The 16,727-nt window shown below is 40.8% G+C and overlaps 1 protein-coding gene across 2 annotated transcripts; it reads right to left on the reverse strand.

Moving 5' to 3' along the window:
• Positions 1-1,115: 1,115 nt before the first annotated feature.
• On the reverse strand, positions 1,116-16,727 carry FXN (frataxin). Of its 2 annotated transcripts, none has more exons than XM_062624076.1 (5): positions 16,521-16,727; positions 13,777-13,859; positions 12,289-12,409; positions 7,043-7,140; positions 1,116-3,081 (listed from the first exon to the last, which is right to left on the reverse strand). In XM_062624076.1, the coding sequence occupies exons 1-5, from the start codon at positions 16,650-16,652 to the stop codon at positions 2,928-2,930; spliced, it is 588 nt and encodes a 195-aa protein (XP_062480060.1). In that variant the 5' UTR covers positions 16,653-16,727; the 3' UTR covers positions 1,116-2,927. The 2 variants fall into 2 exon arrangements, with proteins under 2 accessions (XP_062480060.1, XP_062480059.1); XM_062624075.1 differs by having other exon boundaries at positions 13,777-13,862.

A 16,727-nucleotide genomic window follows, 5' to 3' on the forward strand; every position in this document is an offset into this window, starting at 1 on the left:
ACCTGAATCAACTTACAAAGAAATCACTGGCACACATGAAACAGAGTTTTAGCAAGGTTAGACATGCTAGGACTTTCAGACTGTAAGCCAGAACACCACACTCATCACAGTGACTGGCTGTTGGTGAAAACTCTTGATATACCAAAAAAAACCCAACACATTCCACTTTCTCTGCTGAGCCTGAGCATCCAATAAGGGTACAAATCCCAATCCTACCTTTCAAAAGCACTTTGTATGTTTTCCTTCACCAAAAATGGAGTAACTGTCTTGTGGGAAAAATGGTGCCAGCCCTAATACGAACTGATTGGTTCCTACCAATACTGACCATAGTGTGTATCAAATTATTTTAATTCAGTTATTTCTTCTAGGAGAGGCAAAGCAAGAAACTATTGATGAGATGTCAAGTCTGTAACCATAAAACAATCTGAGTATTCAAGTAAATGATGTTAGTAGAACATAATTTGATGTTAGGATCAGAGCTCATCCTGAGCCTCTCTGCAGAAGCATGAAGACTGACAGTGTCCTTGCCCTTAACTTATGGTTTGATGCAAGCATTAGAGCAAAGAATGAGTCATGTCCTATGATTCATCATGTACACCGAGATAAAACTCATTTGAACTCACTGACACTATTTATCTTTACCAGTTAGATTAAATCCATTTCTTACTCAGATATCTAAAAGCAGGAAATTGCACAAATAGCAGCAGCATTATGGATGAAGTGCAGGGCACATCAAATATGAAAGCTGAAGCGCTCTTATAAAATCCACCCTAACTGGCCAAATTTTTAACAGAATCTTTCCAGTACATGTTTTAAGAAGCACAAAGAATTCAAAACAGTACACAATGCTGCAGTCTTCAGCATTATCATCATGGCATGAAATCGCAGCTTTGCATAATGAATTAAGAATTCTACATGCAACTTTATCCTGAAATAAACATTTGCACGAGGTAAAGGAATGTAGATAAAGTCCAAATATGACTCTCATGAGTGTTAGTATGCTGCATGCAAATTACCTAAGAAAATGATTTTTTGAAAAGTCGACCAGAAAAATAATTACACAAGCGGTACGTGATGAAGCAAAGGAAGAACCAGGAGAAAGTATTCTTGAGTAAAAGTATCAAGTCATTAACATCTATGCAAATATATTTAAATAGCTATTTGAACTATTAGAAGATTGAGCTAAATACTATTGTTTTCCATATACTGAAAATTATTTTCAGTGTTCTAAGTTCAAAGCAGTAAAAAGATGTTCTGTTTTTAGGTTTCCTTTGTTAAAAAGCCAAACCAAACCAAACCAAACCAAACCAAACCCCCTTTTATTCTTATACCCACATGAGTGGGGAATCATTGTATTTACCTCATCCAGTAAAGTTGAAATTTCAGGTAATTGCAGTATTTTTTTATTCTGATTGAAAAACAGGTGAGCGGCATGCACAGTTAACCAAGAGCTGCTTCCAGTGAAATGTTATTCTATTTTAATGGTGGGAAATAGCGGGTAACAATGCTTATATTTTAAATGCAAATACTGGGCAACAATAGCTCTATAGGTATTGGTTTTCAATGACAAAACTAAACACATCTGTAATAATTCTAGCTAGACAGAGAATCATGTAAAACTAATAATCACAAGCGTCAGAGGACCCAAGAAGAAAAATACTTTGCACTGAGTATCTTTTCATACAGATAAACAATTTATAAGAGTATGGTATAACTGTTTCCTCAAGAATTGGTCAACAACTCTTGAATGTTCATTTCACAGGCAATTAAAACCTACAAGTGCTAATGAGCCACCAGTGCAAGTGTTGAAGTGTTCTTTTTGCAGTTCGTAATTTCTTGTAAAGCTTTTTAGTTTAAGATTTTAAGTACATAATCTATTTCATCCTTATTTTTTTTCCCAGCTTGAAAAACACATCATCAGTCCAAATACCATGTTTGATTCTAAGAAGCAAAAAGGCAAAAGTTTCTGAATCAGCACGGTACTGAGGGGAGCCTGGTTGTATAAAGGTGAAAAAGTATAATCTCACCTTAAATTTAAGAAATGCAAAATAAACGTAGTGCAAATTTTTGCTACTGTGAATCTTAATTTTGCCCAACTAAAAAGTATGTATTTTTACTATCTGAAAAACAAAAGGGAACAAAAAGCGAAATCCACAGCTTGCACATTCACACAACAAATTTGCAGAGATACCTCTGCACAGCTTAAACTTGACATACCAGCTTTTACAGTTCAATATGATGCTTACAACCATACAGACCTCTAAGTAATTTAAAGTTTAGTTTAAAAAAATAGAAACTCCAAAACCCCATCAAAAACCAAAACATGATGTGAAAGAAACTGGAATTTGGAAAACAGAGAAAATTCAGCAGTACCAAGAGAAAAGCTCCTCTTTTACATGCATTGCACAAAATGAAAAATTTTTACTGCGACAGCCATTTTCTTTACGACCTGCTTAATCTGACTGTGACGCGTTATTTACTAGCAGTAGCCACAAATTTTTAATGCGATGTGTTCACACTACCACAACTTACATCAATGTAATTCAAAGGTATTTCTTTTGGGTGTATGTCTCACCAAAAGAAGTTTAGCATTTGTCTGCCGCTCAGAAGTCATCAGGTGGCTCAGTCCTTACATTGAACAAGACTACAGACAGTAAGAATTCAAGTCTTACTTCTGCAGTAAGAAAGTAAGGAATGCAGTGACAGGAAGGACGACCTCCTCCACTTGTACTACATGGACAGAGAATGAAGCAGTGACACAGAAGCCCGAAGACTTAGAACTAGAGAAATATGTATTATTTTCATTTTTGTTGTGCAACATAGCGATGTCAAGAAAAAAACAACAGAATTAAGCTCAGGTACCTCAGAAAACAAGGAAGGGGTTGGCTTGTGGTTAAAGTTTTTAAATTCCATGAGGTAAAATATCATCAAGTATCTTCTTTCCCAGAATATATTAAGCAGGACAAATCCAACTTAGTTTTTAACGCTGTTGAAAGTTCTTTTGATAGCAGCTCATGAAGGGATACTCTGTCATGTGAATACACCCAATTTCGTCCAGTCCAGTCATAGCGCTTGGGCCCACTAGAAAACAAAGCACATGCTGTGTAAGTACAGATTATTCATGGAGAGCTGCTGGAAGCCTGCATTTATAATGTACCCTGGGAAAAAGAACAGACAGCAAAGAGAAGGGCTGGTGGGCAGTCTGGGGCAGTGGAGCAGAAGACAGATACTGCTGAGCCATCCAACAGATATCCATCCCTGAATGGAGAAAAGATGTATCGGTCACTGACATAAGCTCCTTCCCTTCTTGGTTTTGGCACAGATTTCCCCACTTTCTTCCCTCACCCCCCTATTCCCTCACCCGTATAATCTTCTTGCACACAAATATTACAAGGGATATTTGTGTAACACTGAATGAATGGTATCAATTAGTTCTTGCAGCAGCCACATGCAGGTATTCTAAACACAGCAGAACACAAATCATCACTCCCTCCCTCTTCTTAGATGAAACAAAAGAATTTACCAGCTGAAAGCAAATATATTGGCATGTAGGAGGTTTGTACTTAAAATGCCGTTTTCCTCTGTGTTATCATGCAGTGTTGGCTTGACTTTTCAGGCCTATATTAAGTATCAACACAGAAACTTGAACACCTGGGTTCTATTCCAGACCTATCTATCTACTCAATTCTCCACACTGGAAACAAGAGAATGATTGAAAGACTCTCATTACTGTTAACATTAACTAAGAAACTAAGAAAAAAAAAATAATCTTGTCTGTGATCAGCCTTATCCTTGAACTCACAGGACAAAATGCCTTGGAATGGAGACAATCCATGCACAAGAAGATCTGCTGGAGAGTATCTTATATACACACAAGAACAAACTGCAGGTTTTCAACAAACATAAACACTAATCTGAAACTTGGATATCCTGAATTACTCACAATATTCAAATGAAGAAATTTCCAACTACTAAACAAACTATGAGGAGTCAAAAATGCAAGCACAAATGAAAGTCACTTCCAGTGAAATCTTACTTCCTGTATGTTAAGTGGTAACTACTTGGAATCAGGATTATGTGCTCCAATTACTTTACATTTTTCACTTCTTTGTCTGTGCAGCACCACGATAGGGTCCTGTACCTAGGGAATGAATGACACAATGGGATGCAGCCATTCATGAAAAGTGGGCTAAGACAGGCTATTTAATTAACGACAAAGAAAAGCTTAAGTTATTTGAACTGTTTTAAATGTTACGTAATAAGGATCAGTGATATGGCTAGCATATGAAATGTCTCCATTGTCCTCTGAAACTTCAAAATGCTGTATAAATGTGATTTTTAATTTAAATTAATAATTTAAGCAAGGATCTTGTGACTTCTATAAAATGCCTACAAAGATAAATATAGACTAAATATATTTCTCATTGAAACTCTGCATACATTTTTAAACAGTAAGAGAGAAGAATTAAAATATCACATTACGGTATTATTAAGAGATAACTGTGTAAGGTTTAGAAGTCTTTTCAGTCAAAGAAGCTACATGAAGTCACTGCAGTCACACTGCTGGCAGGTTACACCCACCCCTGAAATCCCCTTTTAAAATTGTTGACTAAGCAAAACTTTGCAAACGCAAGCTTAAGTGCACTTCAGTGTATAGACATAGGATAGCAAACTGAAGGTCAAAAAAATACAAGAAAATGTCTCTCTCTCAAATCTTAAGAATTTGTCTTTCTCAGAATATGTTCTTAAAGACCCAAGATTCTATATTTACTGTACAAATAACATTCAATACAAGTGACCACCAGCAGACGTATTTGCTTCTTTTAGTTCCTAGTATATTGCACTAAGGAGGTATGTCACTCCAAATCATACATTGTCTGCTGGAGTAGCTTTTTAGAAGTGAGGAAGTAAACGAACATGCAGCATCATATTTCAGGAAATACCACTGTTTACCATGATACCAGCTGAGGAAGCACAAAACATTTGTAGGTGAATCATTTTTCTTTGCAGATGATTGAAAATACCATCAAGAGAATTTTTGAGTTCATCTCTTTCCTTGTGTATTTTTATTCACAATTAAAAAAAAAAAGTTTAATGTTTATCAACAAATTCCATATTCTGGAGCATTAATGTCTTAGCTCAACTAGTGTTGGCTCTAAACTGATAAGAACTCTCTGAATTTTGGTTTTCAGAAATACATGAAATCTTTGTGTCAATGACACAAATATCTTACAGTCATCTTAAACAGAATCAAGGTTCAGAAATCATGCTGTTTCAAAATACGCTGAATGAATAAATTCTGACACTCAGCCTGCATCTGTCTAAACAAAACGGTTTGTTCAGGTTGCTAGACCTGTGCTTTAGCAAGTCACACACCTGCTAAGTAAATTATTTAATAAAAGGATTCTGGGATAGGAGTTAGTACAAAAATTATTAGCCTGGTGTGCTGTGTAGCAAACAGTACATAAGTACACTAAAACAAAGTCATGCTTGGAAATATCAGATCCCAGCCAGACCCAAGGGCATTTCCTACTTTCCAGTGGAAGACAGTCAAAGTTAGTAAGTACCCAGGGTTTGAGAAATGCCATCAGGATATTGCTAACATTTATTTGTATAAGCTGTTCAAAGCAGGAATCCTTTATAGATGAGAAATAAAACACAGCCCTGGGAACAGCAGTACCTTGTTTCTGAACATCATCATGGGAAAAGGACAACACCACTCTTATTCAGAGACCAGGGCAGAGGGGCCAGAATTGCTGATGTCAAAAATGGGAAACATAGGAATGGGAGTTCAGTTTCCTTCCAGCGAAAGAAAACTGTTTGTTTACAAAATATGTTTGTTTACAAAGCTTAAACAGTAAAATTTTGTATTCCTGAGTGAAACAAAAATTTTGTTTTGCAGCAACAGCCATATACATAGGTTTTAACACATCAATTGTAGATTTAACAAAAGGCGACAAGAAGTTTAAATGTCCCACAAGTCTCTGAATTATTTTAAAATCATATTCAGTTCCTAACTGGATCTTCTTGATTATTTGATGAGTCTTCATCCATTAATCTTTAGGTATTTCTACAGTTCTGTTTTTATTAAGTATCCCAAGACTTTTCTTTAGGCAAACTTTATGAAGTATCCCAGACTTTTCTTTAGGTAAATTTCATGTCTATTAAAATTGTTTCTCTTAAAAGCTTGAATTCCATTGTGGTTTTTTTTTTCCCAAGACATAAACCCTGCTACAGAATTCTACTACTGCAAAATTATTCCCAGTTTTGCAATCAATAAATTCTTTCTGAACAACATTAAAGAGGTATGCCTGCACAGTTACTGGGAGTGCTCATACTTTCCAGCTAACTGGTTCCTTCACCAGCAACACTGACCAACTTCCTCAGTCCAGACAGTGGCAGAGAACACAAATTTTTGGGGGAGACAGCTACAACATTTTCCCACTTAGCTGCCTGTCCTTCCTGCTGAAACCAACCAGAAAGCCTGGAATGGACCAAAACACAGCATTAGAGAAGGCAGAGGGAACAGCTAGCCAAGGCTTGGTAAAGGGCAGATGCCTGACAAAAACAACTAGTGGGAGAGCACATAAACATATAAAGCAGGAAATCCCACAAGCTTAAAGGGGAAGGAGCCACCCTGTTTAAATACAGAAGAGAAGTTTAGATCATATCATCATCATCACTCTTTCCAACAGAAGCTTTGGGTGGTTTTGTTTGTGTTTTTTTTAATCATGCTGTTTATTTTTTCTGTGAGCAGACTGTCTTCCTGCAGACAGTGGTTTTGGACCAGAACAGCATATGAAAATTCTGTATTACACATTTCCTGGATTAATTGGATGTGTCAGTATACTGCACTGTGCCTCACACCTCTGTAACAAATTACTACCGAACGGTTAGATTATATCATGTTTTGAGAGTATACTGAGCAAAAAGGTTACTTATGAAAAGGATATTACATAGTCCATACTGTGCTATAAAAGAAGGGGCGTTACATTTCAACCTAGTCTGCAGACATTACATAGCTAACTTACACGTAACTTACCTAGTGGGTGAGGACAGCCAAATCTGACGGTTTGGTGTTTGCTTATTGATTACGTATGTTCCCATGTCTCCACCTAATTTAACTGTTAGAACTCCACTCTCAAAACACAAAATAAGAGAGAAGTTAAAAATTTGTCTCCTGTTCCTTGACAAGAATGACAGTATCTGATGTAGCTAAAACAGAAACTTACATTTCTGTATCACTTTCCCAAATATTTTCCTAACAATAATAGTTTGGAAGAATGATCATTAGGTATCAAAAACTTGTATTACCTAGGACAACCTGCATATCTTTGAGTCTGGTCTACACTTTAGACCTTCTTGTCAGAGTTTGATTTACTGCATTTGCACCATTCACAATGGTGCTGCTTAAATAATATTCTTGAGCTTTTGATCTGTCACCTTGGAAGGAATGCTAGTTCATTCTGCAAAGATTAAAACATCATCCAATAACAACTTTTTCTATTCCTGAACCATCGAGAAGTGGAGTGGTTCAAGATCAAGAAGCTTTATGTGTCATTGCTAGATTCCTGAGCCATGCAATTTTACCTAACTTTTCCTAAGTAACTGTAACAGTTTCCCAGTGAATAAACACAATTCTTTCTCCAATAATTCTGATGAAGTGCCTTTATCCTGAATCATACCTCAAAAATGTTCCACTTCTGAAGTCCATGAGGTCTAGTTTGTTTTAGTTATGCCAGCTTTAGACCATTATACTAGCAAGCATTTGTTTTCTTTGTTTTTACTTGCATTTCATACTGACATGATTCATGTTTCTCTGACATTTTCGTAAGTGCATTTGAATGGCATACATTAACTCTGACAAAAATATTTATATCCTAACTTTAAAAGTAAAAGAACAACCCTACTTAGACGAAAGGTAACCTACAGATGATCCAAATAATGCTGATTAAAAATTACAGCTTGATGATTCAGGTAACAGGTTAGTCATATTTTATCTACTGTTTCTCAAATACTTCATACCCTATAGCATTCCATTTAAGGGAATCATACTTTTCATTCTTTAGTCAGGACAGCCAATATCATTGCTAGGGCTATTTGCTATGTATAAACACTTACTATGGGGAAAAAAAAAATCCATTTATGAATACCTACTGCCTGCAAACTTAACCTGTAGCACAGGCAGCAGCTTTTAAGACCTTAAACTGCAAGTTACTGTATTTTGTAGTATGTGTTTCATACTACTGGATGTATATCTGTTAGCTCCTGGTAGCAAGAATATTCGAAGAAACGTATTTTTTCTCCTGGACATGGCAACCTTTAAAGGTTCGTTCCAACCCAAGCCATGCCCTATGATCCTACATAAACTGTATAAAATCAAGTTCATAACATGTCATAGGCAGAACAGAACTTTATCACGTTCGCCACCTGGTGGCCGGCTACAGCATTAGCCTTTGATTGGAATTGAAACCTCGGACTCTTAAAATTCTCTTTTCTTTCCTCTTTCAGAAAGAACAACATGTTATTATGTCATCATACAGTTTATGCAACAAAAGAGTACTGGTAGAAATTAAGACGGATGTAAAAAGAATTCCTTTTGAGCCTCACAGAGTCAAACACAATCTACTCTGCAGCAGCTAGAGGTAAAATTCTGACATCTCACCTTCACACAATGAAGTGTCTAAGAACATTAAAGAGGTAAATCATAATCTTTTTTGCTAATTTTTGTCCTAAGCTCTTCAAATCAGGCTAACAGGTGCTAATGTGCTAAAACGCACCAAATAGTAATGGTTAAACAATGTTTTGCTCTTCACCTGAAAAGCAATTAGCTGTAACATTAACTCCTTAATTAAAGCAACAAATAGTATTTACTAAGGGCAACAACAGAATCCTACTAACAGTGTTATTCTGTTATTTTCTATCCTAGTTATAAGAAATAAAGAATGAATATTTTGATGGCAAAGTTAAGCAGGAACTAGTCTGAAAACTACAGGGGTGTGTCTGTGGGGTGTTTCTGTGGTTTTGTTTCAGTGGTGTTTTGTTGTTTGGGGTTTGTGTTTGTTTGTGTGGGTTTGGGGGTTTTTTGGTTGGGTTTTTTGAGTTGTTTTTTTTCACAGTGCAACCCAGACCATCTCTTCAAGGTCCCTCAGCATAAAACCTTAAATGACAAGGCTCTTAGAAAGCAACCTCCTAGTGATAAGACATGAACAGAGAGCAGAAGTTCTGTGACCTCAAAAAAATGCAGCAGCGAAAGACCTGTGTTGCAGATGCCAGCGTAGGGAGAAACTGCACTCTCCTCCAAGTCATGTAGAGGGTTGTAACATACAAACCACTTCAGGGCTTGTATATAAAGCTAATAAATTCCTATATACAAATCGACAGCGGATTTTTAATCTATCACTCCTCTAAAAGAATTTGACTGGCCAACCTATTAAAGACTCCAGTTACCAGGTTGGCACCTGCCCAGTGTCTCCCGTGACACTAGCTTTCTCTGGTCTCACTTCTGCAACTATCCAAACATTGCATCCTCTTGTTGCTTCTCTCCACCACAGGCTGACATGTGTAAAGCCAGGATAAATGTACTCTGCCTGGCCAAAACAAATGTAGTTCTTGGTATTCAGAGCAACCAAAGAAACTGCTGTATCAGCTACATGTCATGTACCTGTACTATGCCACACAGGGCTGTCCTATGGGAGTATTTCATTGGAAATGTGACTCTCCAGGGCAGCCTTGGATGCAGCAATCATGAGATGTCGAATTTGAGATCCTCAGGACAGTGAGAAGAGCGTGCAGCAAGCTCACTGCCCTGGACTTCAAAAGAGCAGACTTTGGCCTCTTCAGGAACCTGCTTTGGAAGGTTCCATGGGATACAGCCCTAGAGGCCGACTGTTGGTTGATATTCAAGGATCACCTGCTACAAGCTCAGGAGTGTTGCATCCCAACCACAAGGAGGTGCAGCAGGAGGGCCAGGAGACCTCCTTAGATGGATAAGGAACTCCTGAGGAAAATTCAAATGAAAAAAGAGGCTTTATAAGTGGAAGCAAGAACAGGTGGCATGGGAAGAGTACAGGGATGTTGTCTGGGAAGCTAGGGACCAGGTTAGGAAAGCAAAGGCCCAGTTAGAATTAAACTTGGCTAGAGGTATTAAAGATAACAGGAAGGGATTCTACAGGTATGTAGCAAATAAAAAACAGACAAGGGAGAACGTAGGCCCCCTCAGGAAGCTCTCAGGAGAACTGGCTACACAGGATTTGGAGAAGGCTGAGGTTCTGAATGACTTCTTTGCCTCAGTCTTCACTGGCAAAGGCTCTGACAAAACCACCCAAGTCTTGGAAGACAGACGCAGGGACTGTGAGAATGAAGACCTTGCGCCCACTGTAGGAGAGGATCTGGTTCGAGACCATCTTAAAAACCTGAACGTGCACAAGTCTGCGGGTCCTGAAGGAGCTGGCAAATGAAGTTGCGAAGCCGCTGGCCATCATATTTGAGAAATCATGGCAGTCGGGTGAAGTTCCCGACGACTGGAAAAAGGGAAATATAACCCCCATTTTCAAGAAGGGGAAAATGGATGACCCGGGGAATTACAGACCAGTCAGTCTCACCTCTGTGCCTGGCAAAATCTTGAAGCAGATTCTCCTGGAAGGCACGCTAAGGCACATGAAAATCAACAAGGTGCTTGGTGACAGCCAGCATGGCTTCACTAAGGGGAAATCCTGCCTGACCAATTTGGTGGCCTTGTATGATGGGGCTACAGAACTGATGGACAGGGGTAGAGCAGTTGATGTCATCTACCTGGACTTGTGTAAAGCGTTTGACACTGTCCCACACGACATCCTTGTCTCTAAATTGGAGAGACATCAATTTGATGGATGGACCACTCGGTGGATAAAGAACTGGCTGGATGGCCACACACAAAGAGTTGTGGTCAATGGCTCAATGTCCGGCTGGAGACCAGTAACGAGTGGTGTTCCTCAGGGATCGGTGTTGGGACCGGTCTTGTTTAACATCTTTGTCGCTGACATGGACAGTGGGATTGAGTGCGCCCTCAGCAAGTTTGCCGATGACACCAAGCTGTGTGGTTCGGTTGATACGCTGGAGGGAAGAGATGCCATCCAGAGGGACCTCGACATGCTTGTGAGGTGGGCTGATGCCAGCCTCATGAGGTTTAACCATGCCAAGTGCAAGGTCCTACACCTGGGTCGGAGCAATCCCAGGCACAGCTACAGGCTGGGCAGAGAAGAGATTCAGAGCAGCCCTGTGGAGAAGGACTTGGGGGTGTTGGTTGATGAGAAAATGAACATGAGCCGGCTTCAGTGTGCGCTTGCAGCCCAGAAAGCCAACCGTAACCTGGGCTGCATCAAAAGGAGCGTGACCAGCAGGTCAAAGGAGATGATCCTGCCCCTCTACTCTGCTCTTGTGAGACCTCACCTGGAGTATTGTGTGCAGTTCTGGTGTCCTCAACATAAAAAGCACATGGAACTGTTGGAACAAGTCCAGAGAAGGGCCACAAGGATGATCAGGGGACTGGAGCACCTCCCGTATGAAGACAGGCTGAGAAAGTTGGGGCTGTTCAGCCTGGAGAAGAGAAGCCTGCGTGGAGACTTCATAGCAGCCTTCCAGTATCTGAAGGGGGCCTATAGGGATGCTGGAGAGGGACTCTTCATTAGAGACTGTAGTGATAGGACAAGGGGTAATGGGTTAAAACTTAAACAAGAGAAGTTTAGATTGGATATAAGAAGGAAATTCTTTGCTGTTAGGGTGGTGAGGCACTGGAAGGTTGCCCAGGGAGGTTGTGAATGCTCCATCCCTGGCAGTGTTCAAGACCAGGTTGGACGAGGCCTTGGGTGATATGATTTAGCGTAAGGTGTCCCTGCCCACGACAGGGGGGTTGGAACTAGATGATCTTAAGGTCCTTTCCAACCCTAATTATTCTAGATTCTATGATTCTGTGATTTAGCAGGGAGAATTGACTGCTGATGTCAGGTGCCTATGCTGCTTAGAAAAATTTATAGACCAGTTGCTGTTTCCTCTTGGGCTCATTTGTTATTTTACATTATCTGTTTCTCTACACACTAAACATTTTAAATCCTCAAATCATACAGCAGCATGTGTTACTTTTCACCAGAAGAGTTGCTCCAGTCAGTATAAACAGGCATATTTTTACAATAAAGCTGTAAAATCTGACAGCATTCTAAGTGTTGGCACTAAGGTGACCAATTTAAAATTCTTCCTCAAAGAAAAAAAAAATACAGTAATTGCATTGGTAATAAAATGCTTAAAACATACCCCTAAAGAGACATCATAGTCTTCTGGGGTAAAAGGCTTATCTGTCAGGTCCTCAAAGAAATCTGCTAAGGAGTCCAGTGTCTCTTCAGCCAGTTTTTCGTAAGTGGTCTCATCTAAAGACCTACAAATAACATACAAGTCCATAATTAGGAGAAATCTGTAGAACACACTATTTTCCCTGTAATAAAAACATACCATGACCTTGGAGGAAACAGTAACCATGAAATGAGCATATAAAACAAGCAGTAAGTTGGGTTGGTTTTTTTTTTTATGTAATACAGGTAACTATCCACCTTATAAATGGAAGTGGAATTTTGAAATTTTGGTAGTAGAGCTCTCTTAATTGAGGAGTATGCATTTTTTTCCTCAGATATACTGACTTCTGTTTACCAAGAGGAGAGAGATAGGAGAAGGTTAGATTTCAAGACCAGGCATTTTCATAAAAGGACTTCATGCAAGAATTACTTAGTTTTGAACTTTATGAAGAGACAAGCACCTCCAGAAGCGAATGTCACTTTGACTGTAAGAAACTTGCCACAGCGACAAGCAGGTTAGAAACATCATTATCACATGCCATGTCCACATATGGCATTTGACTTCTCAAATTACCAACACAGACTGGTAATTAGATGTTATTCTTATGAACTAATACATACAATTACCTTCTTCTTCAGAGAGTCTTAAAGCACCTTTGTAGCCATTACGTAAGGCTTACAGCACTTGTGAGACTGCTTCTGTTATCCTCTTTAAATAAGTATAAAAAGTTAGTGGGAACAAAGTCTAGGTTAGTTTAATTAGCCAAACGTAATTAAATCACTTAAGTTTTTCCACCTGTATCAGTGTTAACTTTTAACAGAGTGTGTAGGTGGATATCTCTAGCAGCAGACAATTCAATGAAATCATTTCAGTTTTTTGCTAATGGGTACAGCAATACAACAGTCCCTATGGACTATGGTGACTCAGTATCTTTCAGTTAATACAGATATTTTATTTTTAAGTTTCTTGCTAGTCAGTTACTGAAATGTACTCTATGCCACTTATGTGAGGAACAGAGCAGAAAAACCTAGGGGCAAGGAGAATGGAAAGCCTCAGAATTAGGCAGGATTCATATACTGGTTCAAGGTGCCATTAAGGTACTTAAGAACTACCTTAGATACCTGCAGAATCCTTCGTTGGGCCTCCAACAGCTACATCAGATGGGGAGAAATCTCTGACAGATACTGTGTCGCATCCTCTCAGCACAAGTAGAAATTTCACATATTCTGACATACGTAAAATGGTGCTAGGCCTATGTTTAGGTACCTTAATTATCTCTTAAGTGACTTCCCACATTCACCTCCCAAATTCACCCAAAATGCTTTCTGTTAAAACTGTTCTTTTCCACCATCACATCAACATTACATTAGGTGATACCCTTACCATACCTACAGATTATTAAAAACATGCAGAGACAGCACTGTCATATGAATGTTTCAAAATACCATTTACCCTGTGTCATTCAGAGTTCCCGCACATCTTAAATTCATGAACTGAACAGTCTTGCTCTTCACCTCTGAAGCATATTGTAATTGCTGTTGAAAGTAAGGGTAGGTAAAATGGAATTAAAAGTTAAACCACAAAGATCTATAAATTACGTATTTGTCACATAAATTAAGTAAATCCTTAAACACTTTTCCATCCTCCCCAAGTAAAATACTCACACTCTGTGTCACAGAGCTAATAAGGAAAGAATTATGTAGCTTTAGTCTTTGGATGATTGAGACAATCTAGAATATCCTTGTTTTCTGACACAAACTAATGAAAAGAAAGAAGAAAAAAAAAAAGGATCTTATTCATAGAATAGTGAATTAGGAAAGAGAAGAACTGTTTTCTTTCCTATTGCTCTCCTACAGAATTACTGAGCAACTTCAGGCAACTAGCTTAGGCCAAGATTTTCACAAATATCCACTACTGAGATGATTCATTATCAACAACTTGTGTACCTCTGTTAGAAGCCATTAACGTTTTCAACTGAAGGAAAGAGAAGCCCTGAATCCTCCTAATTTACAAAAGAGATATCATAATTCACATTCCAAATCTCTTCTGAAAAAAAAAAAAAAACAAAAAACCAGCTGTTTCATTCCTGATTTATTTTCTTTTTAAAAACAAAAAGCTTTTTTTTTAAAAAAAAGAAACCAACAAAGGTACAAAAAAGCTTTATCAACTTACTGGCAATGTAAGACAAGGGAGCAAAATGGACAACCCCTTTTAGGGAAAGCAATACATGAATATCGATAAAAATACAGCTGGTCTAACACACTAGCAGAAGCACTTATGCTATCCACCAAGACAGACAGATAGCATGTTTGCCACTTTCCTCTTTGCCTGGGCTAAAAAGGCATATATTTTTAGATGAACAGGAAGATAGCATTCTTGATTGCTTTTTGTGTACTTGCACAAGGTTTTCAAAACTAGCAGAGTGAGCTGAAAAGAAAGTGACATTTAAAAAGGAACTACAACTGACCCTCTTCAAGTACACGTGTGAGCCAAACACAAAACCAGCTCTCTCCGTATGGTTTGATGTCTACCCTTAGGCTTTACAGATGAACTATCTGGTAGTCCAAAGCCATGACATGGTCATAAAGGACACCAAACTCCTACCAGCACAATGATATATACTGACAAAATACACACTGATGTATGTGTATTTTTTACTGTACCCTTTATCATTTCCTTAATACACACTTAGGATCAAAAGCTAAACAACCATAAATATGTCCAGGTTCTGGTCAGACTGAGAGGCTGTAAATCCCTTAGTTTGCTCATGCTCAGTTTATGACCTGAGATGGCCAACACAGTGGTAGCATACACTTGATATCACCCCTTCATATACCAGACCCAGTGCTAAGGGTGGCCAGCACACATTCTCTGCAATGGGAAAAGAGTAGCAAACAAGTAAATAGCTCTGGAGCACAGCAAACACTGGATTCTCTTTGTCAGCAATATGGACTGTGGGACTGAGTGCAACCTCAGCAGGTTTGTTGATGACACCAAGCTGCGTGGTGCAGTCAACACACTGGAGGGAAGGAATGCCATCCAGAGGGACCTGGGCCAATGCCAGTCTCATTAAGTTCAACAAGACCAAGTGCAAGGTCTTACACCTGGGTCGGGGCAATCCCAAGCACAGCTACAGGGTGGGCAGAAGCTGGACTGAAAGTAGCCCTGAGAAGGACTTGGGGGTATTGACTGATGAGAAGGTCAACATGAGCTGGCTTCAGTGTGCACTCACGGCACTCAAAGCCAACTGTATCCTGGGCTGCATCAAAAGGAGCAGCAGGTTGAAGGAAGTGATCCTACCCCTCTCCTCTGCTCTCGTGAGACTTAGAGTACCGCATCCAGCTCTCTGTCCCAAACACAAAAGGGATGTGGACCTGCTCGAGCGAGTCCAGAGAAGAGCCAGGAAGGGGCTGGAGCACCTCTCCTATGAAGACAGGCCGAGAGCTGGATTTGTTCAGCCTGGAGAAAGCTCCAGGGACACCTTGTAACGGCCTTCAAGTGCCTGCAGGGGGCCTACAAGAAACCTGAACTGGAACTTTTTACAAGGGCACGTAGTTATAAGACAAGGGGGCATGGCTTTAAACTGCAAGAGAGTAGATTTAAATTAGGTATTATGAGGAAATTCTTTAACGTAAGGGTGACGAGGCACTGGCACAGGTTGCCCAGGGAAGCTCTCTGATTCCCTCTGACAGCTCTCGCTGTTCCCGTTCCCACAGCGCAGAACTGGTGTATTTGCGTATTTTCGGAACGGCCGAGACCGCCGGCCCCACACTTCCGCGCCCCGGCGCTCCCGCGGGCGGGGTGGGGGGGGGTGGGAGGCGAGGCGCGCTCCAGCGGGGCCAGCAGCTACCGCAGCCCGCCTCGGGGCCGCTTCAAGGAAGCGGGGCCGCCTTCTCCCGGCCAGAGAGGAATTACGGTCGCCGCTGCCGGCCGGCCCGCAGGGAGCACCGAGCGGGGGGGGGGGGGAGGGGGATCCTGACTAGCTCCACAGGCCTGCAGCACCGGCTAGGGACCAGCGGCAGAAACTCCGCGGCCACCCTTCCCTCCCCGCCCCCGAGGCCCGCTCGCAACGGCAGCCTGGGCTGACGCTGCCGAGGCTGCCCCGGCCTCCCCAGGGCAGCGGCTGCGCTGCCATCTCGCCTCCTCCCTCCCGGCGTCGGAGGCCGCACCTCGCTACCCTGCCGCCTCAAGCTCACCGTCCGCCCGCGGCCGGAAGTGGCCGTCCCCGCCAGCAGGACGCACCCAAGGACTCCGCTCCGCGGCCGCGGCGCCACCGCCGCCACCCGCTGCGCGGCATTAACCGCGCCGGCCGCCCCCAGCCTCCACATGTCGCCGCTGCCCGCCGCGGAACAGGCCGGGGAGGAGCCAACGAGCCGTGCCTACAGCGAACAGGAGGCGGCGCG

Source organism: Pezoporus occidentalis, unplaced genomic scaffold (assembly GCF_034315485.1).
Source record: "Pezoporus occidentalis ecotype Australia unplaced genomic scaffold, CSIRO_AGI_Poc_V1 ctg260, whole genome shotgun sequence".
In the NCBI taxonomy this organism is placed as follows: domain Eukaryota; kingdom Metazoa; phylum Chordata; class Aves; order Psittaciformes; family Psittacidae; genus Pezoporus; species Pezoporus occidentalis.

Excerpts from the sequence above, each read along its gene's own strand:
- FXN (XM_062624075.1), bottom strand. The coding sequence starts at position 16,652 with ATGTGGAGGCTGGGGGCGGCCGGCGCGGTTAATGCCGCGCAGCGGGTG. Across the intron at positions 13,863-16,520 it reads CTTCCGGCCGCGGGCGGACG|CAGCAATTACAATATGCTTC; the intron begins GTGAGCTTGAGG and ends CCTTACTTTCAA. Across the intron at positions 12,410-13,776 it reads GGAACTCTGAATGACACAGG|GTCTTTAGATGAGACCACTT; the intron begins GTAAATGGTATT and ends TGTTATTTGTAG.